This window comes from Leuresthes tenuis, unplaced genomic scaffold (assembly GCF_036924035.1).
Source record: "Leuresthes tenuis unplaced genomic scaffold, fLeuTen1.0.hap1 SCAF_2, whole genome shotgun sequence".
Lineage (NCBI taxonomy): Eukaryota > Metazoa > Chordata > Actinopteri > Atheriniformes > Atherinopsidae > Leuresthes > Leuresthes tenuis.
This window is the reverse complement of record NW_027325356.1, coordinates 22960410-22984383: the sequence shown is the minus strand read 5'-3', so window position 1 is coordinate 22984383 and position 23974 is coordinate 22960410. Positions and strand designations below refer to the sequence as shown.

The 23974-nt window shown below is 40.8% G+C and overlaps 1 protein-coding gene across 1 annotated transcript in view; it reads right to left on the bottom strand.

Moving 5' to 3' along the window:
• Positions 1 to 517: 517 nt before the first annotated feature.
• Positions 518 to 23974, bottom strand: part of kif18a (kinesin family member 18A) — a 28659-nt gene continuing 5202 nt past the window's right edge. Inside the window, exons 7-18 of the mRNA XM_072380727.1 lie at positions 21474 to 21650; positions 21273 to 21347; positions 21039 to 21139; positions 15287 to 15449; positions 14656 to 14820; positions 13627 to 13748; positions 13226 to 13515; positions 11365 to 11421; positions 4943 to 5321; positions 1521 to 1613; positions 1300 to 1400; positions 518 to 1097 (exon numbers count right to left, since the gene is read on the bottom strand). Of these exons, the coding sequence (XP_072236828.1) occupies positions 964 to 1097; positions 1300 to 1400; positions 1521 to 1613; positions 4943 to 5321; positions 11365 to 11421; positions 13226 to 13515; positions 13627 to 13748; positions 14656 to 14820; positions 15287 to 15449; positions 21039 to 21139; positions 21273 to 21347; positions 21474 to 21650 (1857 nt within the window). The 3' untranslated portion in view covers positions 518 to 963. The remainder of the gene's footprint in view (positions 1098 to 1299; positions 1401 to 1520; positions 1614 to 4942; positions 5322 to 11364; positions 11422 to 13225; positions 13516 to 13626; positions 13749 to 14655; positions 14821 to 15286; positions 15450 to 21038; positions 21140 to 21272; positions 21348 to 21473; positions 21651 to 23974) is intronic.

Sequence of the window (23974 nt, the reverse complement as noted above, 5' to 3'; positions counted from 1 at the left end):
AAAATATTGGGTGGAAGGAAGAATGGATTGGGGAGCTTTTTAAACATCATGTAGTCCATTGGTGAGTTTAAAAGTCTCTGCAGCAAATGCACCTGCATACTTACTTAACTAATATGACCGCTGGATCATCAGGCTACGTGACAGCTGTTTCAGACTGAAATAGTTCTGTTGTTTTACACCACAGATGATCTTTTCAATAACTAGACAGCTCACCTTCACGTCTCCTGGAAAGTAAAATCAAAATCAGGACAGTGAAGTTCATTTAGTTCTTCTGTCTTTTTGTTATGAGCAACATCCTCTCAGCTCAGTTCCGCGTTCCTCTTCATTGTGATTTTCACTCTCTGAGTCCGTCTGATGTCATTCATTTGGTGTCGGAACGCCTCGTAACTGAAACTTCATTGAAAGCCACACCCGTATGCAACAGCAGCGGCACACATAGAACACATTACATTTGAGAGGGATTTATTTTATTTTTTTCCCCCAAAAACAACCAGAGATTATGTTTAAAGCACTTTTATTATACAACATCTATAATCCTGTTATTACCTGTACAAGACATTAAAGATTTTTAGTCAGAAACTAAAAATATAAAACAACTCGGAGTCGAGCAGTTTCACTTTTATTAGCTGCCCCGGAATACTTGGTCATCTAAAATACAATCACTGTTCTAGAGACCTGTAAAAAGCACACGATGTGGGTGAAACGGATCATCCACAAGACAGGTTGCTTTATTTTCTGCTGCGTGTCTATGAATGTTCTGACCAATATCTACAGTGTTTAAATAAAATCAGGTAAAAGAAACTAATGACGGCTCCCGTGGTCATCTTTATCAGGTTACCATTCTGCTGGAGAAATCTACACAACAGATTTTCTAACTCTTGAGACAAACACGGACGACGGAACAGACTGTGGAGTGAAATTAATCCTAAAAGTGAAATGGACTGATCTGAACGCGCTGCTGCCTCACATCCGCTTGGCCACCCGTTTCAACTGCTGGGATGTTTTATAGAAGATAGACTTGGATTTCTGAGGCTCGAGGAAGTTGAGATTCCCCTCAGAGATGCTCCTCACAACCCTGCGAGGGTTGTTCTCTGAACCTGATGACAGACACCAGACAAAGACCGCCGTGAACAAACAGAAGCACGTCTTTACTCCCCGTAGCTCTGAATAATAATCCACTGATCCACAGGATCGTACGAGTGAAGACAAAAAGCATGGAGCGGTTACAGGAGATATACATTAAGACAATAACGGAGGTGGGTCCCCCCCCAATAATATCTTCCCTGTTTTGATCCTTACCAGCAAAGCGATGCACTCGGAGAGGCCTCTGGGCCACTGAAGGGTCTTTTTTTATACGCTTCGGTGCAGAGAAACTCTGCATTAACTCCTCTCTGGTGCTTCTACAACCAACAACAGACAGAAAAATAAGTCGTCAGTTCAAGTTCCTCATTATCTCCGTTGGCTCTTCATCTGAGTAACACCGATGAACAGAAGAAAAAACTAAACAATAGGTGCATTACCGGCTGAATTTCCGCTTTCCTTGCGCAGCAGACGTCATCTCCATGTAAGTTGGTTTTGCTCGTCTCACATCTTGAAGAAGCGGGATCTGTTGTCTAAAGAGCAAAGGTCTGCGTTACCGTGACAGCCTGACTGTGGGAATGTTACACGGCAGTAGGGAACCTTGTCAAATGACTGAAATAAAAAGGAGCCAACTGCTGACAAAAATGTAACCAAATCTTTCATATGTACACAAAACTGAACTCGATATCTGATGGTTCATTTTGATTTAACCGGTGACTCCCCCTCTATTGTACCTGAAGGCATGAAAATAAGAAAACATGTTTGAAAGTGAACTCTGAAAACACCAGTTTCCAGTAAATCCAATGCATAAATGCATCACGTCATTGAGTCTGTTGTACCATCATTTAGCAACATCTACAATCGGGTGTCAGGTCCGAACTGTTCTCCCACAGTCTGGTTTTGCTTGGATCTCAAGTATTTAAGGGGAAGCAGCATCTTGTATTAATACAGGTTGGTGGACAGCACATATATGATGAAGAGATTTGGTCTGTGATGCGACGTTATTGTTCAAGGGGATGCATTTTCAATTGGAGGTTGGTTAGGAACAAAAAGTCTTCACAAAATACTGTAATCCTCACTTCTGTTTCCCCCCCACTTTCAGCTGAAGACTCACAGACGCTGCTCAGATCAGCGGATTTAAGCCACTTCAGCCACTCTTCCAGACTGTAAGCCCACTGCTCGTGAGAACACTTGGTATTTACACCCTAGTTTCAGTCTCGTAGTGAATAAGGAATGGAGGATTTTCCACCTTTGAATGGTTTAGGTGCAGTACAGACTGCAATGAGCTTTCAAACATTTAGCAGGCCGCAAGAGGGAAACTTTTCATAGAAAGATGTGTTAATTCTCTTTATCTGATATTAAAAATTATTCATATACATCGCTAAATATATCAACTTAACATCAATCAAACTGGTCTCATCAGTGCAGATGACACGCAGCTGATGGAAAATATTGACTTGATGCATTGAAAACTCGGACTCAACTGTATTTAATACAGTTAGGCCCAGAAATATTTGGACAGTGACACCATTTATGATTTGGGCTCTGCGTGCCACCACATTGGATTTGAGATAAAACAACCGAAATGCAGCTGAAGTGCAGGCTTTCAAGTTTAATGCAAGGGGTTGACCGAAAATATCAAACGAAACGTTTAGGAATTGCAGCCATTTTTCTACAAAAATCTCCTCATCTCAGGGGCTCAAAAGCAATTGGACAAATTAGCTTTAATTTAAATAAAAATGTTCACTTTTAACACTTTGTTGAAAATCCTTGGCAGGCATTGACTGCTTTCCCAGTATGTGTTGGGTCGTTGTCCATCTGTACTATAAAACGCTCCAATCAACTTTGCTGCATTTGGCTGAGTCTGAGCAGAAAGTATATCACTACGCACTTCAGAATGCTTCTGTCACATCATCAATAAACACCAGTGACCCAGTGCCATTGGAAGCCATGCATGCCCAGACCATCACACTGCCTCCACCATGTTTTACAGAAGATGCAGTGTGCTTTGGATCATGAGCCTTTTTTGTTCAGGTACAGATTGATCTTAGCCTCATCTGTCCAAAGAATGCTGTTCTAGAACTCGACTGGCTTCTTCAGAGGTTTTTTTTGTCAAAGTCTAAACCGGCCTTTCCATTTCTGGGGCTGATTAATGGTTTGCACCTTGTGGTGAACCCTCTGTTTGTGCTCTCATGAAGTCTTCTCTTTAGGGTAGACTTAGGTACTGATACACCCACTTCCTGGACATTGTTCTTCACTTGGGTGGATGTCATGAAGGGCTTTTTCTCTACCATGAAAAGGATCCTGCGATCATCCACCACGGGTGTTTTCTGTGGACGTCCAGGCCTTTTCGAGTCCCCGAGCTGACCAGCACACTCTTTTTTTCTTTCTCAGAATGTACCAAACTATTGATTTATACTGTGGGTTCACAGCAACAGCTTTGAAATGGAAATGCCACACCTGGAATCAACTCCAGACCTTTTACCTGCTTAACTGATGATGGATTAACGAGGGAATGGCCAATGCAGCCCATAAAATAGTTGAGTTAATTGTCCAATTACCTTTGGTTCCTTGAAAAAGAAACATACATATCATTCTACTGGAGAGCGCTGATTATACCAGACATTAGTGTGCATTTTGAGTGATACAAATGAACAGCTCTAAGTATTATAGTTCTCCATTTGCATTAGAAAAGGCAGGAGGCTCGTAGGTCGAGTACGCAGCTCTTTGATGTGGAACGGGACACATTTGTTTTCATGCTGCAACTAGAATCTCCCTACATGTGGCCTGGACAACCATCTCAAAATGTCATTGGTGTAATCACATCTTTACTTAGAGCTGGAGATCAGATCACCAGAGACGTGTGTCATTGACGGGGCTGGTTAACCACAAAAGCACAAGTTACAAAAGGCTATGTTAAATTACGTTTGGTATACTACGATCAGATGCTAGGAAATAGCACAAGTAGCAACCGAAAAAGTCTCTACTGTGTCTGTTACTGAATCAGTCTTTTGTTAACAGCTAATACAATGTTCGGGGACTGCTGATGGCACGGTCTATTGTAATTGGCAGTGATCTGTACATACCAAAAGTGAAAAGCCTGCCAACATTACCGGCATGTTTTCAAAATTGCATACATTAGCCGATAAAATGAAACAAGTCAAAACAAAAGTTTGGATAGGGGCAAAGTCCGCTGCGAAGCATAACTAATTCAATTTCACTGAAACTAGGTACTGGAACACTGAAACACGAGGTTCAATCAAAAGTTTGATTTATCTATGGCAACTGACAATAACCCATTATAACCTAATTCTTAATTATTTCTTAATAGAAAATTTTTATTTTCTAGCTCAATAATTAAAATTAGATCTGCTGCTGATGAACTGGCTATTGATTGGCCAAATGCTTAATTGTCATACGAAATAAAACCACCATTGGCGTGAGAGGTAGAAAACCAATTAGCACGCACACACTTGTGTTGTATTTGCAGCAAATGCGTTTGATACTGCAGCCGTTGCAGTTTTTTCCCCTTTAAACTTGACATTTTAATGCAGGTTGGGATAATTTTTGTAAAAACTGCAAATACAGCACCAGCCTCAATGGAAGATGTTCTCTTCACTGTGATGTTTGGTTTATAGATGTCTGAATAAAGCCAATGTAGAATGAATGACTTGCCCTACATCTGAATACCATGCAATGTCAATACAGGTCCTAATGTTCTGCATTTAAGGCTTAAGTTCAGAAATGTCAATTATTGTTGTCACATATCTTGTAAATTCACTGAAATGATTGAAAATGGCTGAAATAGAAAGAGTCTTCTGCTTAAAACTCAAGAGAAAATAAGACCTGATTATTTTCTCACCTTCTGGAAGGAATCTGGTCTCCCTCAGTGGCTGTGGGAAGATGCTGGTGTTGACTGGGCCCTGACAAGTCCGTGGACTTTGACGCTTGGCACGGACTACCACAGCTTATTATGATGGTTGCATTACTTGCAGTTTGATCATCATTGTCTATAACTTCAAAGGTGGCGTTTGGATCCATGTTGCTGGAGCTTAGTGGCTGAGCCTTATCTGTTCTTTGTACAGGTTCTGGTGTGCACTGCAGTGGAAACATGCCTTCCTCAAACACCTGGGCCTTGGTGGTGGTTCGTGGGCTCTGTGGTGGGAGTAACGTAGATAAATTCCTCCTGATGGGCATTCGAGGAGGTCTATCTTGTGTCATATGTGGTTGATTTCCTCTGTCTAGAAAAACCAAGCAAACAATAAAAAGTTAATTAAAAGAAAACAAACAATGCAGCAATAAAGTCAATTACACTGAAATGGCACAATGATAAGCAATGTAAAGATGTCGACAGTCACAATGAGAGCCGTGCATTTCACACGCCTGACATCTGTGATGGGGTCCTACGTGAAATAAAGCAAAGATAAAACAGTCTTTGTACATTTGGATTAAAGATGTATGCATTTGTCCCTTTTCTGTCCTCTTTTTCACTCACGTTATTTCCTCTAAAGATAACAGAATTACAATGTTCCTTATCTAAAAAACAAATATTAGAACAGTAGAGATGAGAGTGAAATTGGAAGTAAGCTGAGTAAACTGGAAGGGGAACATCCTGCACGCCACATCCCTTATTCTGCATTTACTTTCTATGTCACATTGTGCATTCAGTGTTTGTTGCTATATTGTGCGTTATGTGTTCTCAGGCCCAAATATCACATGACGCATTACTACGGTATTTGGAAACAGAATGAACATCACCACCTCTATTAAAGTTCAAAGGACTCCTGTTATTGGACTCCCAATGAGTCAGCCTTCATCTGTTGCCCAATACACAACGCACCAGACCCCATGGCTCCTCCAGCAGGGCGTGGGCACACTCAAAGGTGGTCCCATGATGCTTCTTCAGCATATAAGTGGGGTCTCCTGAATTCCATAGAGTTCAGGGACTCACGGGGAGACTCAGTCACTGGTTGGATGATGCTCTCCCTGTGTTCCTCAAAGCATTAACATTATTCACCTGTCGTCACTGACATGCCGATCCAGCACCACACTGGCATACGGGATGGTGCCTCTGGATTGGCAGACCTGGGTGATTGTCTATCTTTTTTTGACATGGAAAAGTGTGCTACTTCACCATGGAGATCCCATTTCTCAGCTTCCCTTGGAAGATGTATGCCAGCTTGGTAGAGAGAAGACTCTGGGTGTTATTAAAACTTCTGATTCAAGTGGAATGATGCCCAACTAGATGCATATATGCTTTGCACTTGGCCAAGACATACAACCCCATTTTTGGAGTTTCCTTTGGGGATGTTTTGGGATCACTGGCTACTGGCCCCACTTCTACAGGCCATTGAGACAAGTTGCAAACGGAGAGAGAGCCTGATTTACATTGGTAGCAGTCAGTGGGTGCTGGGATCTGTCAAGGCTTCCCATTGCCACAGCTCATGTATATGACTTTTAAGGACAACATTTCTTGAGCAAGTCAAGGGTTACTGGGTGTTTGGTTCAACGAGCTCTCTGTTGCACCTTTGCAGTGATGCAGATCCTATACCGATCTGCTGTGGTGCAGAGAGAGCTAAGCCAGAAGATGCAGCTGTTGATTTACCGGTCAATCAATGTTTTATGTTCCCACCTACAGTCAAGAGCTGTGGGTGGTGACTGAAAGAATAAGATTGTGGATACAAACAACGGAAATGAGCTCTTTCCGAAGGATGTCTGGGCTAAAGCCAGGGAGGCAGAGTAAAGCTGAGGAAAGCAAGGTCTGGGCAGGTCTGCTTAGCATGCTGTGACGCACATCCAGACATTCAATAGAAAATGGACAGATGGAAGACGTACAGTACTATTAACTTTAGAATGTAACTGTTTGCATTATTAATCTGTCTGCGGCAAGACAAAAGGTCTACAAATGGAAAGACATGGTGAGGTTATGTCACCTCCACAGATCTGATCAACACTTAGTGACCGAGCGAGGTGTTAACAATTACTACATTTGTCAGGAGACCTGAGCTTCAGTGGTCTGATTTTACATCAGACTATTTATATTTAGCAGTACGTCTTTTTCTTTCTTTCTTTTTTCATTTCTACAATTATGAATGTTAAAACTTTAAAAAGTGTTCAGGGAAACAGAAAACAAGCGACGCAGTCTGACGCACCCAATCATTAATCAGTAATAAGTGCCAGCTCTGGGCTTAAGACTGCAATTTAAACAAATGTCACAATGTAGACGTGAGACAGACTGCTCTCTGAAGGGGTCACGAGTGTCAGAGTGGCACAAGGCAATTAAACATTATAGCCCCACCCCCCATATGAACATAAACTTTAAAATATCAGGGCAGAGCTGTGACATGTATTATTCACCCGACAAGCGCAGCATTTTATAAATAGACCTGAAAACAAGGCATTTATAGTCATGAAACTTTTTTTAAACCACAGACAACATGCAGTTAAAAACAAAACTCTAAAATCTTGGAACATTTCAAACAAATCTCAAAATGCCTGCCTTTTAAACAGTACAGGGATTGGTTCTAATTTAGTTAATAAGTAGCAATAATTGCAAGAAGATTAAACAATTAATCATAGGAATGCCAAACAAAAGTTTACATTTAGATTAACATTGAATATTGGACTCTATTGACAACTTTGGACTCATTGGCAATAAATAATCTGGATTAATTCTAACTAAAACAGGATAGACGAACTATATTGGATATGTCTTGATATCATAAAGGCTATTGTCCACATGACATCCATCTGGGTCCATTTAAATACGACAGCAACTGAAACCTGCACGCGTTCCGGAGCAGATAGAGGTTAAATCACAATGTCGACACCACATTAGGAGCACTATTACACTCATGGCATTTCCTGCAGAGGTGTGGTGGGGGTTGGGGAGCAGGCTAAAAAAGGAAAAATGCCAGCACATAAAGGAAGTGAGAACACGAAATGCAAAGGTGAATGACTGATTTATACATTTCCCTAAATATCAAATGCAAAATTTAGCAAATGTGAGTCAGACGTCAGACATAGCTCCGTGTGAGGAAACGGTGATAAATAGCCCTGTTCTGTGGCAGAGGAGTTGTCCCCAGCAATAAATGGCAGCAGAGTTCCTTCAATCACATATTTTTGGCTAGTAGGGGATTAATACATGCATGAGTTGCTATTTCTGGTAGAAGCTGCACTGAATTAGGGTCGCCTGGTTGCTGCTGCCTGTTTTTTATAGTGCGCCTTTTCTGGTTGGTGGAGCAGGGGAGTTTACGTCTGTTGACGTTTTTTCCTGCCCTGCTGTGGATCTGCATTTTCATGAATGAAGCTCAAGAGGGATTGGGAGGGTTAGATGCTAGACAGACAGAGAAAAACATTTGAGGGTAGGAGGGAACGAGAGGTAGAATGGAGGAGAATGGCAAACTAGTGCACGTTTGAAGCAAAAAGGAAAACTAAAACCGAGGGAGGAAAAAGTCGATGGGAGAATTTAGAGGTAGGTTATCTGTTAGAAATAGAAAATGCACACCTACCTCCTCTCATCTCTGTGGGAGATAGGTGAATGAAAAATCACAGAGCTATTAATAAGCGTGCGAGGACATGTGACAATGATCACTGAAATTAAATGCTTCCTTCACAATAGTCACGTTTGTGAAATTTGCTCTTATAATGCAGCCCACAAAGGGTTAACGCTCTTTCAAAACCACGACCCTCTCTAAAACCGATGAAATTTGATTGGCTTCGCAGACTGCAGGGTGGAGCTATTTCTCATAACATGCTGCAGTGACTACCATTAACAGCTGAGGAGGCAGTGAGGCACAGACAAACATCAGCAGGATAAGATCAGAGGAGTTTGTCTGAATGCTAAATGAAAGTCTAATTTGATGAAATAGCAGTCCTCCCCCCCCCATATCATTTTCAGCTGGTTGGTGACCGAAAAAAAACAAAACAAAAAAAAAAAGATTCTGCACAGCTGTTAAAGCTGCACCGCGCAGACAAAGCTGCGTTTTCCCGTGTGTGCATTCATGTGCCTGCAAATATGAGACGGGTGTAAGACGAGGAACCCTGCACTGAAATCAAGATGAACGTTTTCAAGGATGCAAACACCAGTGATTGAATGCAGTTTTCAGTTGTTACAGAGATAAAAACCTTTTTAACAATATGACCTTATAATTAAAAGGAACGCATGGAAGTTGTATATGCCTGGAAAATAAATTGCTATCAGTATTTGGCATAGGAACAGCTGATGATAAAAAAGGAACACAAAGCAGTAGAGGAGTGAGTCGATTTTTCTTTCTTTCAAACCAGCGACAGCTACATCTTCTCTGTAATCCGACACATTTTTTCAGGCTATGAAAATTGTTACAACCGACTGATTGTTCGCACACGAGTCCTAAGAGCTCTGCCAGGCCCACCAGAACCTCGGTCGGAGTGGTTGCGGCCACCCTCTGTCCATGTTTCCCAGTCCTGAGAAACTCTCCGTCGCCTTCCACTGTTTTGATATCCGAGAGTTGGGAAAGAGCAACAGTTTTGCTGTGAAGCCCCACCCTCAAACATTGCCGGGCGCACAGCTTTTTGTAATACCACTAACAGAGCAGCGCTGAGAAGGAATATCACTTACAAGGAACGGAGCAGAAATTACGGTCCTTCGGTCAGAGACTCAGAGGGGCCTCGTCCGCTGTGCTTTAATTCGAAAACATTAATATTCTAGTAAAAAAAAAAAAGTCCTTTGGATCATATTCGTTTTAATACAGCAGCACTCCTCTGAGAAGTAACACCCATCATTTAAGAAAATGTTTTTCTTTCCTAACACAAATGTCCAAATAAAACCTTGAAAACCCCTTTCCCCTTTAACTTCACAATTTACTCGGACTTCCCACACACTTTTACAGACAAAAGTGATTTTTTGCGTGCACTTTAATCATTCCAAACAACTAGACCTGCCGAGATATTGCTGTAGTTCCAGACTTAAATCGATAAAGTCTGAAACTAGCGATAAAACATCAGGGAAAAGCGTCCAAAGTTATCAATATACAATTTAAAGTGTATAATCACCCAGTTTACCTTGGTTCCGTGCATGTGAAACGTCCCATAGTGCATGTCAGTGTTTTACTCTTTACTTTACTCTGTTTTACTTTACTTTGGTATATTTGTTGCATTCAATCTAGAAAGAAAACTTCATATTTACTCCCTGTTGTAGTCTTAAGTGTTTGCAGACGTGCCTTTTATGACCACCACAACCCAATGGTGACATATGCTGCTACATTCAAACGAACAACTCAAGTGTGATTAGAACACCCAGCCTCGAACCCAAACACCACGAATGAAACCGACAGCGACAGATTGGCAGGCCTGCATATCAGCACTATTTTTAAAGATTATTTCAAACACGGCACGATTGATTTCATTACAGGCAACAGTAAGGTTTTTTTGCAGTATCATGTCCTAATAGTAATAGTTGCTTTATGTGTCTAAAAACTCAAGGGCAGAAAACTTGTGAAAAAAGTGAAAGTGAAAAGTGAAATTTTTCACTGGCTACAATAATTGAATAATAGTTCCAACTACTGCTTTCGCAATTGCAAAGTCTAAAGATTGGTAAGACCAACATTAAAGAGAGTGGCTTTTTACATCTGGACAACGTAACGCTCCGTTGGAGTTTACTTATTACAGTAAGTTGCAGGGAAATTTAATAGCAGAGGTGACAAACTCCCTGGAGTGTTTGCATTTCATCCTCAGGTCATCTGGCAGAAGTATTTTCCTCTTAAGTTACATTTCCCACCGTATGTTTCAATGAAATGCAGACCATCTGCAGTAAATATCATTACAGCCAATTCGAAAGACCATATTTCACAAATGCTTTTGTGTTACATTTCCCTCCCCGAAGGTTCTCCTTGTAAAGAGTTCTCTCTATTAAAAAACTCTTACGAGTACTCGCATGATTTCATTGTTCAAGTTTTGGCTGGGAGAGCATGTGTGCAGCACAGCCGTAAATCAAATTATATTACATGTCGGAGTTTTATTGTGCATTTTACTGCGCTGAGCAACTTTTTTACAGCTGAATGTAAAAACAAAACACCAGTAAAGTCTCAGGCTCGCATACAATTTTAAATTTAGATGACAATTCAAGGATAAAAGGTGTTGTTTTTGTGTTACGTTTCAATTTGAAAAAATGTGATGAAGTGAGTAAAAGGTGACGAGGAGAGCATGGATAAAAGAATGATTGAGGAAAGGTTGAAATTAATGGGTGTGCGGTGGTGTCAGATTACTGACTACAGTATGTTAGCAGGATGGGGGACGAGTATTTACCTTTAGGTGATGGAGCAGCATTGCATGATGATGCTCTTTTAGTGTGTCTCTCTGCACCTGAGAATAAGAGAGTAAAGGTTTGAACACAACGCGGACACATCATCACAATCACCACACAGAAAGCTTACACGACTCTTTAGTGGTTTGCGCTCATAAAAAATGTGAACTCACCCCTAAATGTTTGATCGTTCTTTGTTATGTCTGACATAAACAGCTTTAATTGGGTTTTCTTTGTGCAGACTTTACAGAAGTTAGACAAATGGATTCTTTTTCAATATCAAGTGATCTGACCCTAGAATGTAGAGATAAAAAATGGAACCTGAAGCAGAAGCCCAAAGGTTTACACGGTGATTACAGCAGAGATTTGAAATCAAAGGACAAAATGAATTCCCAAAACACTAAGTCGGTGTTATGGTTCATATATACTGCGTCTTATCTCTTAAACAATAAACTATGACTCACCGCAGGCTGACATTAATATCCGTATTCACATGTCGTCAGATTCTTTGTTTTACCGACAAATAATTTAATTAAAAGTCAACAAGATTTCCAAATTGAACAAGTCAACAGCACAGGGAAAGGTGCAGCCTTTATTCCCGACAAACAACTGACACGATCACGCAAAGTGAGCACTGTTGGCCTGCTTCAGTTCATGCTCCACCGTGTGTCGTGGCTAATATGACAGTTCTCTGCATGAATGAAACATGCAGTCTCTCACAAAACACACAAGACCTGGACCGATGTCAAACACACCGACTCTATTGAACTACCTCACAGGACAGCGGACTTAAAGATTTAGAGGCGTCTTAAATCCCAAGTGTTGCAGTTGAGTATTTTTTGTTAGCTCAAACCCTGATTTGAACAACAAAACCCTTATTTAGTAGTTAGCTAAAACAAGTATGGAACTTGTAACCCCTTTTTAAAATATATTACAATAAGCACAGCCTTACAAACGTGAATTCCTCCAGCAGGACAACGAGCCCCGCCACACTGTAAAAACTGCTTAGGAGCAGCTTGATGAAAATGACACAACCCACTATGTCCCCCCACAACCACCGTGACCTGACGAACTACAGAATGGACAGATGCTTTAATCCTGTGGCTGATTGGTGTCTCATGAGGGAAATAATTAGCCAGTTCCTTGGCCCGGCATCGTACACAATAAGCAACAAGTGTAAGGAACTGATCTTTTGAACTAGCTGGGTGGAACTTGTCAGATGACAATCAGGGACAAGGTTTATCTAACATTATCAACACACTATTTGCTGTTTTCTAATGTAGTCAAGCACATATGTTTGTTCATAGCAGACAGTCCAGCCTGATGGAAAAACTCAAGTCTTTTTAAAACATCATGTTGAGATCAACTAAGATCTGTCATATGAGAAGAACTTACTTGTTTGAGACAGTTGTATGTATATATGTATATATATATATATATATATATATATACACTGGGAGAGGTAAGACTGTTGTTGATAAAATAGTCGTTAAAATGACCATCGGATTTATCCACAACAATGTAAGTTCAAAGTTTTTCAGGTATTTTTCTTGATTTCTTCATAACTTAGGGGCTGTGATGTGTCCTTAAAGTTTACCATTTACCAGACAGAAAAAGCAACATCTGATGTTTTTGTTGGTTGAACATTTTATAATCATGTTTTCCTTTATTTCCATCATTCTGTGGTGAGCCGACATTCTTCCAGTCAGGTTATGTAAAAACCAATTCTAGCAATGAAACGATTAGTTGAAACAAAATGTACAAAAACTGACTGATGATGTGAATTCTCTGACTTTGCCCAACTCTTAACACATGCTGAATAAGCAGGAGAGTAAACAGAATGATGAGAGTATGGTGACTTACTGCAGGGGCTATTCTGATGGTATTGCAGGTGTGAGAAAGACAGGATGGGTGCCAGCTCGCTGCGGAGCCCAGCGCTTCCCACCTCATTTGTCTCCTCCAAGTCCACGCCAGTCGTTTCACCTTTCAGCTGCTGCCCCGCCCATTCCTGGTCTGCCCAGACCACACCTCTCTCCCTCAGCACGAGGTGCTCCAATTCATGGTATTCCATCTCATCTGCTGCCATGGCCAACCCAGACCCTCTCAACGCAGAGTAGTGTCTGCCATAAGCTGGCAGTAGGATGTTCACCATTCTGAAACGCAACAGGAAAATTATATTGTGATAAAACAGGTTGAGACCGAGGTGAAGTGCTCTCTTTAGACGCACTGTAATAATAGAGCACAAGAGTAAATGGTCAACCTACTTCTGCATGCGCTTGTTCTCCTGATCCTGCAGCGTAGTGAGCTCGACCATCTGCTTGATGTGTTGTTTGAGATCATTTACCTGCAGCTCCAGTCTGTGGCAACGCAAGTCCTTCTCCAACACCTGAAAGAGAAAGTGGGGGTGACTTCTGGAAGCAGAATTTGATGACTGAACAATCTAGTGGGCAGAGTTGGAGAGAAAAAGTTGGTTAGGGGTCATTATACTAGGGAGAGGACACAAAGTTCAGTGTTCATCCATGTTTCATCAGAAAAGCTGTCTGCTCAGGGTAAAGGAGGGAGAGAGAGAGAGAGAGGAAAAAAAAAACTCTGACGTAAAGAAACTATGAAACAACAGCACTGAGAACATTTGACTGGTGGGTGCGTCATAGTTCTGGGTCAGTTCCTGGAAGAAGGGATAAAGAAGAGGGGGGAGAAAAAAAACATGGACATGGTTTTAGGTAACTGGCTGCTGTGTGAGGGATGAGTAAAGGGTATTGATTTATTCTCTTCGGTGATCCACGAGTGAGCTGGAGAAATAAAATGAGCACGGTTCTAATTACTGAGAGAACAGATGGGAAGAAAACAAAGACAGTCACGACACCAGTAGAGACACAGCCTACCTTCCAAAATAAACAAACAAAAAAACAGTAAGCGATGAGTTATGATGAATGGGAAGTTTTTCCTGGTATCTAATCAGTTGTCCTCTTACGTTTCACCCTGTCCACATGTTGGGTCTTTAGTTAAACTCACCATTTGCTTCTACTGCGTCTAGTTGTTCACCACCGTCATCATTGCAAAGCATTGTTGGGCTTTCATTAACCATGACATCAATGGACACATTTTCAGTTGAATTAAAATGATCAGAAATCACAATGTAAGTTGGCATAACTTCAAGACTAAGACTAAACCACAAAGCAAATCCGTATTGATGAAGGCATACGATGAAACAAAAACGTGTGAAGTCTGTGAAACCACTAAAAAAAACAGGCACAGCACTACTATATGTGAATAGGTCACTGAGCTGCACTTACCTCTGAGGTCTGATCATTGGACTTCAGCAACTTTATATCATTCTCCACACGATGAAGCAAACCATCATTTTCCAGGAAACGTGTCTCTGCCTCCCTCAAACGTTTGCATATGTGTTGGTGCTGAGTGCGTAAACTGGCAATCTTCCGCTCATGCTTGCAGGTAGCCTGTTGAAAGCAGCAACAAAAGACAACTTAATCAATATCATAAACAGTCTGCTAGTACTAGTACTGCACAGCATTATATAGACATGTGGTCTAAACATTTAGAGCTGGAAGCAGTAACCAGATTTCTTTGAAGCAATAAAGACCTTCGGCATTTGTTCATTCTGAAATGCTTCTTCTCAAAACTAAGTTTTTTTTTTTTTTAAAACAACAAAATCTTAAAAATGCAACACTCCAACAACTGGATAACGATAGACTATTCTGAAACGCCTGGTGTCAGAAAATCTAAAGAAATCCCTTTTAAATTTGAAATTACATTTATGTGTAACAGGGCCTTAGACAAATAGTGGTGCAAACAGAGAGGCTGAGAAAACTACAGAGGAGAGACGAGTAAAATGATGAGTCAGCGGCCGTTTCCCTGCAGCAATGATGGAATCTGGAAAGACCGTGCAGCGTAAGCATCAACTACCTTCTCAGTCTTCTCTTTGGCACAGAGATATTGGACCCGCAGGTTGTCCTCCTCGCTGTAGCGCTGGCGCAGCTCATTCTCCTTCAGTTGTCTCTCCAGATTCAGCTGTTCTCGCCTGATTTGGGCACGGCTTGAGAAGATGCGCTGCAGAGCTTCAGACACCCTAAAGGGTGAAGAGATTTGTTTTCCCTTAATCAAACTCTGCTTCTTCTTTCTTTTTTTTTAAGGAACATGAATTTCTCAGGTCCTTTTGGTCCCAACTTTTCAGCAATTTGAAGGACAATCTCTGATTAAAGCATATACTGTTATCATCCCACAGCAATGTAAATGTGTTTGTAATTCTTACAATTAAAGTGCATTCATGTAAAATGAGACAGGGCATCATTAAACTGCTTTTTTTTAAGACAAAACAACTGTTGTGGTGCTTTGGATTACCTTCTATTGAAAGGTCTTTTAGTCCACCATCATTCAAATAGATGAACAGGGACAGAATATTAGAAACACCTTTTAGTGTAATGCAGTGCAATAAAAGATGAGCATCACCACAGGGACTCAAGCTAAATGTGATTAGAGACAGTTGTGTCATACATAAGGGGAAAATTAAATATTGCCACCCCTAGCTCTTTACAAACTGCTCGGTAAAGTGTTTAACACATCCTAAAAGGTCAAGAGAACACCTCTGAATCGGTTTAGATACAGTCTTAAAACCGGTAACTCAAATATTCGATCCAAGGACAACAAAAAATGACATTACTAACATCATTAGACAATGTTGGAGCATTTAGCTTTTTGTTATGATCCGAGATGTCACTTATTCTAATACTGAGCAAGAAAGATATTCTTAACTAAACCATGCATACATGTATCCCTGGAATAGAGATAAGGGTGCTGCTCTGATTGGATGCAAGTGGCTGTCTCGTTGAGTTAAAGCAGCAGCAGTCGGTGGAGGCATGCAGGTAAATAAGGCTGTCGAGCTGTCGCTGAAATGTGACTGCACTCTTCAATGCAACTCCAGTGACGTAGGAGACGTCGTGGCCTTGCTAGACTGCTGAATTTTTAATAGCGTGAGAAGCGTGCAGCCTCTATTCAGAGCCTCTCTCTGTGCGAGTTGTGAATTCTGATGCCAGTGAATGAAGTATGTGGGAGTGAGACTCATTCAGCTTTTCCCCATCCCCCCCGCCCCCAACCCAAATACCCAGACAGATGCCACTTTATGCCTTAAAAACAAATGGATGAGATGCCTATGGCTTGATTTTTAAGGGAAAATAAATTAAGATTTTTTTTCTTTTCTTCTAAACTTTACATTCAAAGAGCATCGATACAGAAGTTAATGTTGATTACAGGTAAACTAGCACTCTGGTATACATGGAGGTGCCCACTGCACAATGGTGGCAAATCAGAATGTTTTCAGTCTTAACCCTTTGGCCTAAAAACAAGTTAAAGTTTTTTTTTTTTTTTTTTGTTAAAAACGTATCGTGACGAGCTGCACATGCTCAGCAATATGTTACGTTTTCAAACAAAAAAAGCATTAATTTACTAAATGACCACAACTTGTTAATTACTTTAAAAGTAAACTAGAAATAAAGCTTTCTTCTTTAACTTTCTTCAATTCATCCTAAGTTTCCATGAATTACCATCACAGCGCCTGCTAATGTTTGTGTTGTATCCAGTTTCTCTTAGCAGGTCCGGTACAGGACAGCTATTATGTTGCACCTTCAATACTGTGGAGGGTGGGGGTGGTGGGGGGGATGCTGACACATAAAACTCGGTTTGAAGAAAAAGGAAATTTCTGTCTAGGGTGTAAAAAAAACTATTAGTGTCTTTGGGTGGCACATTTTTCCCCCTAAAGAAAACTTGGTACACATTGGTTTTTAGTCTAAACAGTTTGTCAGATATGGAGAGAGAGAGAGAGGTTGACACAACGGTTTTTTTTGGTGCATTTTCAAGGAAATAAGTTTTCCAGGAGGTCCGAGGGCCAATTTTTCACGAGACAGCATTTTATAAAAGTAACACAAAGAAGTTGGTTGATGAAAAAAAAGAAAAACACATCAGGGAAGTAGGATAGGCTGTAAGGTGCTCTTATAGAAGTTGAGTGACTTGGTCAAGACTTTCTTCAATAACTGAGAAAGCATTATCATTGGATCTTCAGTTCTGACACTTTGTCCTCAGGACATCCCCAGTAGGTCAGCAGTTCAAAACTTCCCCAGTGTTGCAACTACTTGCAGCACAAGCAAATACACCCTCGCTGGGATGTTCGATTATTGATATCCACGCTGATGTGTTATTAATCAAAACATGTAGACAGCAACATTCTTCATGTAAAATCAAAGTCCTTCAAAGGAAAATATAGCAAGAAGTATAGCGACTGAGGCTACCTATTTCCGCTGCGGGCAGAAGGTAGGAAGAGCTCATGCCATTGCGGGTGTGCTACAAATGTGGATATGGAGATAAATTAGGACAATTTGACCAAATACAATGGACTTAACTGCAGTCTCTAGAACAAGTGCAGCGGCCTGGCAGCTGATAAGGACGGTAATGCGAGTGAAGCAGGAAATATGAAGGCATTATGCTGCGTAAGTAATAAAGAGTAATGTAAATATCAATGTAATTGTAAATGCATATGAATATAGCTGAAAAGTCTGTTGTTGAACATACACGCTGATGACACAATTGAAAGCGGTAACAAGACTGAGATGAATCAATCAAAAAAAAAAAAGAAAAAAGAAAACATTTGTGATATTTTCTGTTATGTTGCCCAGCCTAAACTAAACCGAGTCATTACGTTTATGGAAACAGTGAAGACAACAGCTTTACTGTAGAGAAAATATTTAAAGGCCACAGTTTAAAAAAAAAAAGACTGACGACAGTTTTAAGGTGTAGCCCAGGAGATAAAAACACTGTGTTGATTTGGTTTTGGAACAAATGGCTGCTGTGAGTGAAGATAGTCAAATATGTTTGGCTGTTGCTTAGGAGTGAGGTGAGAAATGGACATGGAGCTGACAAGTGTATTGGTATGTTACAAGAGCCAACCAAAATATGCACAGTCTTTCCAAATAAAGGCAGTGGGAGACGACGTCAAAGATGTCAATGAAGCGTGACAGAGAAAAAGAAAAAGAAAAAAGAAAATCGAAAAGATGGCTCGCTGCCTGATGAAGAGTTGTAGTGTTCAAAATGTCACGTTGGTGCAATAAAGTAGCCACGAGTGAAGCCCCGCAGTGTGAGCAGTCTTCGACTTTTGTTATAAGAAGAAACAAGGGTGTTGCACCAGACTGTCATCAGCTCTGAATACTGACATAATGAAGGAGATTATGGATACGAAGGGTCAGAATGAGTTCACATGGTGCTTGGGGGCCTTTAGGGACAGGATGAGCGTTTCAGGCCTTCAGAAAAAAGACTGAGGTAGAACCACAGCTCATGTGCACCGAGTCAGTCGTGATGTCTGATTTCTTCCTTCCCCCCCTCCAAGCTCAGGACACCCAGAGGCAGGCTCAAAGCATGCTTTAAAGATTGTATATCCCGTTGAGACTCTGAATAACCTGGGAAACCTCAAGTAGGAGCTGGAATATGTGGTTAGAGAGGAAAGCCTCTACTTTTCCCAACAAAAGGCAACTTCTTTTAAACTGCTATAATAAAGATCAACAACAAAGCAAGGGTCAGACATTATTGAACAACAGAACACAGCGCAGCTACATAAAAGTAGAAATGTTGAAAGAAAACCACGATATAGTGGTCCAGTTTTCGTTTGACTGCAGGCAAATCTCATCTTTAGGGTGTGCACCCTGCGATTTGGAAGTGATCAGATAAAGCATTTCTGTGCAGAAATGAGCCTAAAGTTATGAGGCAGGCACCTCTGGTCCTATGGTTTTACTATGGTAGGTTCATTCCAGCTTGGCCTGAACAGAAGACCCTTTTCTGTAGGGTGTAAAACATACCCCTCTGCTAATCGCTGAAGATCCTGTTCAGTGTCGTCACTCTGAAAGTGCTAAATTCATACGTCATGTTTAGAAAAACAAAGACAATAAACTGTAGAAATCTCATGGGAATCACATAGCAAACCATCTCCAAAGGTGGTTTAATCTGATTGACAAACACTGGACTAGGAGTGTGCGATATGACGATATTAGATCGTGAAGGATTACAACGTGAAGACGATCTGTCAAACTGCAGAGATCGTGGGATCGCCTGGGGCACATTCTATAAATTGCAGTTCTATGCTGATGCACCAGACGTATTACGTCGTCAACCTGACCGACCAATCACAGCGAATTACGGGCAATGTTGCGCTTTTTTTTACACGCCTCCTTGTTTGTGTGTGTAGCAGTAGCCGCATGGAGAGCCATTTCTGAAAGCCAAACACATGCTCCATTATATGGAATTGGTTTGGATTTTCCGCAACTGATCAAGCGCAAGCGAAGTAGTTTGCACAGTAACGTTTCGCATGTCGGGTGGCAACAGGGCAAATCTGTTCCATCACTTGAAGAGGAAGCATCCCAAACAGTATGCTGAGAGCCAAACAGCGAGGGGCCCGGCGGCACCGGCACCACAGGCGGAGCCAGCAGCTAGTGTAAGACCAAAACAGAGATTAACACAGGCATTTCACAAAGGCACTCCTATGACAAGTCAAGCAAGCGACAGAAAGAGGTAACAGAAGCAGTTACCTTTTATCTTGCAAAAGATACGGTATTGTTCAAGACATCAGAAAAGGAGGGGTTCGAACGCCTGCTGAAAGTAGCTGACCCGCGGTACGAGCTGCCCAGCCGAAAATACTTCTGCAACACGGTCTGTTTTTCATTTTTCAATTTAAGATTGTGATAAAATCGAAATCGATATTTTAGTTAAAAAAAATCGTGATATGATATTTTTGCCATATCAATAATAATAATAATAATAAATATGGATTAGCTGTGTCGTATTATACTGGCAGCAACAATAATCGGGATATCAGAAGAATCAAATGCATCATAGCTTTAACTAAGCAACTGGTTTGGGGGGAAATTTCATCAGTGTTTCACATCCTCTCTTAATAAAAGAAAGCAAAAACATCTAACCTAAAAACTAACCTTAAAAAAAAACTAAAACAAAAATAAAATCTCTAAAATCCCTTGTACGACAAAAACTAATCTGGAATCAATTTAGACCATATAAACATATGTACAGTTTGTGTCTAAATACTTGCACAACCACAGCAAGAGAGCATGTTAATGCACTCAAATCATCTTGTGTTACTTCATCAAGCAACATATTTAGTCTTTAAACTTAAAATCAACTCAATATATCCCCAAAGTTATACAATTTCTATTGATCCCACTGAAAAGTAATAACAAACCAGTTTTTTGTCTTTCCCTCAGCAGTGTTAAAAGATGTTTTTGCCCTCATGGATGATTCATAACAACACACTTACTATAAGGGACTTGCCACACTCACCTAAAATAAGGGCTCATTGCTTAAAGGCAATAAATGCAAATACATAAATGAAGGTACAAAAAGTATTCTATTGAAATATTACAATCATACAACATACCCCACTATTCCTAATTACACCTTACACTGTCTGATCCTCATTGTTGCTAGAAATGACTGAAGAGTTCCACCACAGAACTGTATTAGAACTACAATAAATTGACAACATAATTCTTCCACCCAAATCAGTTTCTCCTTTCCAAAAATACGGTTTCCACTGAAGGTTTTATGACATATAAAGAAACCACAACTGACATGCTGCAAGTTACTGTGAATCCCACCACATGCTTACCTTTTGAACTCCGCTTGATTCTGGGAAGAGATCGAGCCGAGAGCCCCAGGCACAACGTTCTTCGCCTCATATTCTTTAAGTTTCTGCTTCAGCTGTAGAATCTTTAGAGAGTGCATTAAAATCACTCAGTCGGAAGTGAACTAGAGATCATGGCGAGAGTCCAAATAAGAAAGAAAGACATCTTCTAGATTTTTTTTTGCATCAAGCCAGGTAGTGTTGGCTGTTTTATATTACCTCTTGCCGTTGCTTCTCACATATCACAGCATATTGACCAATGTGACTGTCCAGGCTTACAACATTACTCTTGAGCTGAAAGGTAAGAACAGAGGAAAATGTAAAGATTTATGACCATTTTGCAATGTGCACTGTTCAGGAATCACTGCCGGAATATGAAAAGTAACGACTATAAAACCACATAAAAGCTTTAGCACTAACCGAGGACTTAATCTCCTTGGCCCTATTGGCATATTTAAGCGTGTTGTGGGTGTCATCATACGACTTGGACGAGGGGCCAACATTGGCGATCATAACTGTCCTGCAGTTGCCTCCCAAGGAGTCTTTCAGTAGTCTCGTCAGCTTGCTGTCTCTGTATGGTATATGAGCCTTCTTACTCTGAAACAAATCAGAAATCTTAGGATTAGCACAGAAAATATATGGTGAGTGTGGGTTGCCTTGTACCATAGTCAAAACAGCAACTCAGAAAACATTAAAAAAAAGAAGCAGCCTGGGCGTTTCATTGTTTTCACTTTGAAAATACATCAAATAAAAAATTTGAAAGGAACAAAAACAGAATCCAGGAATCCACTTCCCCTGTCAAACAAGACACAATCTAAAAAAAGAGTATGTTCCTGCTGCTTTATGCAAAGGAGCAATCACAAACGCAAGGTGTGCCTTAAACATGCATTTTCCATCTGGACCACCCAAAGTCCCGTCACATTACACTGGTGGGGACCTATAAACGTAAGACGCAACAAAACTCAGCGCAGAGCGTACATTTTAAAGCTGAAGCCTTTCTGCAGCTGGTCTTTGACTACAGCTCCGCCGCTAACAACCCAAGCAGATAAACTCTCCAGCCGCTCAGGTGAGTCACATCACAGACACTGGGACTGCCAAAGTTCGCAATTAAAGAAAAGTTAGCAGAGGAGTGAAAAATAATCTCCTTTGGGGATCACAGCTGCGCCTGCACACAGGGACAAAAAACCCGACTTTGCAGATGGACTCAGAGATCAAGGTTGCAGCTCAAGTCGGGTCAAGGGAGTTTCAGGATAACTGTGAAATTTGGGAGAAACTTTTTTTAAACAAGAGCAGGCTTTCAATGTTACTCCAAACTATGCATGTAAAAGTAAGCAATCGTATCTCTGAGAGGGGTGTTGCGCTTACATGTACTTCGACAACATGCTAAACCCTTGCTGTAACTATATCGCAATAAAAAGCTTCAACTGACCCACCATTTTAAGGATCTAAACATAAAGTAGACATAAGAATTACTCTTAATGAGTCAAAACCTCGATGGAACATGTAATCATGCAAATCCCAATGGGCGTACCCTTTAGTTTCTGTTGTCAAAACAATGTATGATTTAAACTTGTGTCAAAACTGACAGTTGTTAACCAAATTCAACAAGTACTCAACAACTGCAGCACAACAACTGGTGGAGTGACCTGACCATGTCTGACACGTTAACGACCACACAACAGAATTCTGAAAATTCTTGGCTTTTTTCGTTAACAATAAGCAAGACTGGCCCTATCAAATTCCAGATTTTACAACCACCCCAGACCATTTTTTCCCCCCGTGGGCGGAAAACATTGGCTTTGTGTGGACTGAAGGGCAAGCTGGAGAGAAGCGGAGCTTCATCAAATGTATCTGCGTAAGTGTGGCCGACGCCTAAGGGCATGACATGAAGATGACACACTGAACAGTCCCAAGCGGACGTAGGAGACATTCTTCACAATCACACCAATGGCATGGCAGGCCAGACACAAGTGGCAACATTCTTTCCAGTATATATATATATAAAAAAATGGCCACAGCATGAATTCCTTGTCTGCCAGCAGTAAATAATAGTGCACCAACAACCATGAAAAGTTGTGGTGGGTGTTGGAGGCTGAGCTGGACTACGGATTTACGACCGCAACTCTTAACATGACGACCGGAGTATAAACAGACCCTACAATGCAGATGAAAGCACACACATTGGGGCCAAATGATGAAGCAACCCGTTGGGTTGTGGTAGGTTTGCACAGCACTTCGTAAATACACGTGGCCTGCTTGTGCCTCGTCTCTTGAGACGGGTGTGTGACACGAGAACACTCCTTGACAGGTTAATGTATGCAGCTGGAATGAAATAATACCCAAATACATAGTTGACTCGCCTCCTCCTAAATTCCAGGTTCAACACTTAAGCCAGAGTGGTCAACTTCAGATACTTACAATCTAAACAACATTCAGTATGTCAAACAAATGTTCCACGAATGCTTATAGTGTGATAGCCAAAAACAAGATTCTAAATAATACTATGTGTGCATTTAATTAATGAATTAGTTTTAATTAAGAATTAATTAAGTTTCTGGTGCCTGTAAAATATGATAAAAGTTACTCTTTTTGTGCACAAGTATCAGTTAAAACAAAAACCCAGAAGTGTGTTCAGATTACGGATCGGTACTGTAGACTTATCACTTTATCATCAGAACTATTACTGTAGACCCACAAATGTTATACATCTAGACATTTTTGTCATATTTCCCTACGCACGATTTAAACATCTGTGATTAATGTTTGAAACAATCTGACAAATGAATAAAAAACATGTTTTTTTGCAAACTGTCGCTGAGGTTTCTGACATGCTCACAGGAGAGACTAAATAATAGCCAAAGGACGTTTTTTGTTTTTATATGTTTTCTTTATTACTAGAGAACAAAACCTAAGGTTTTCTT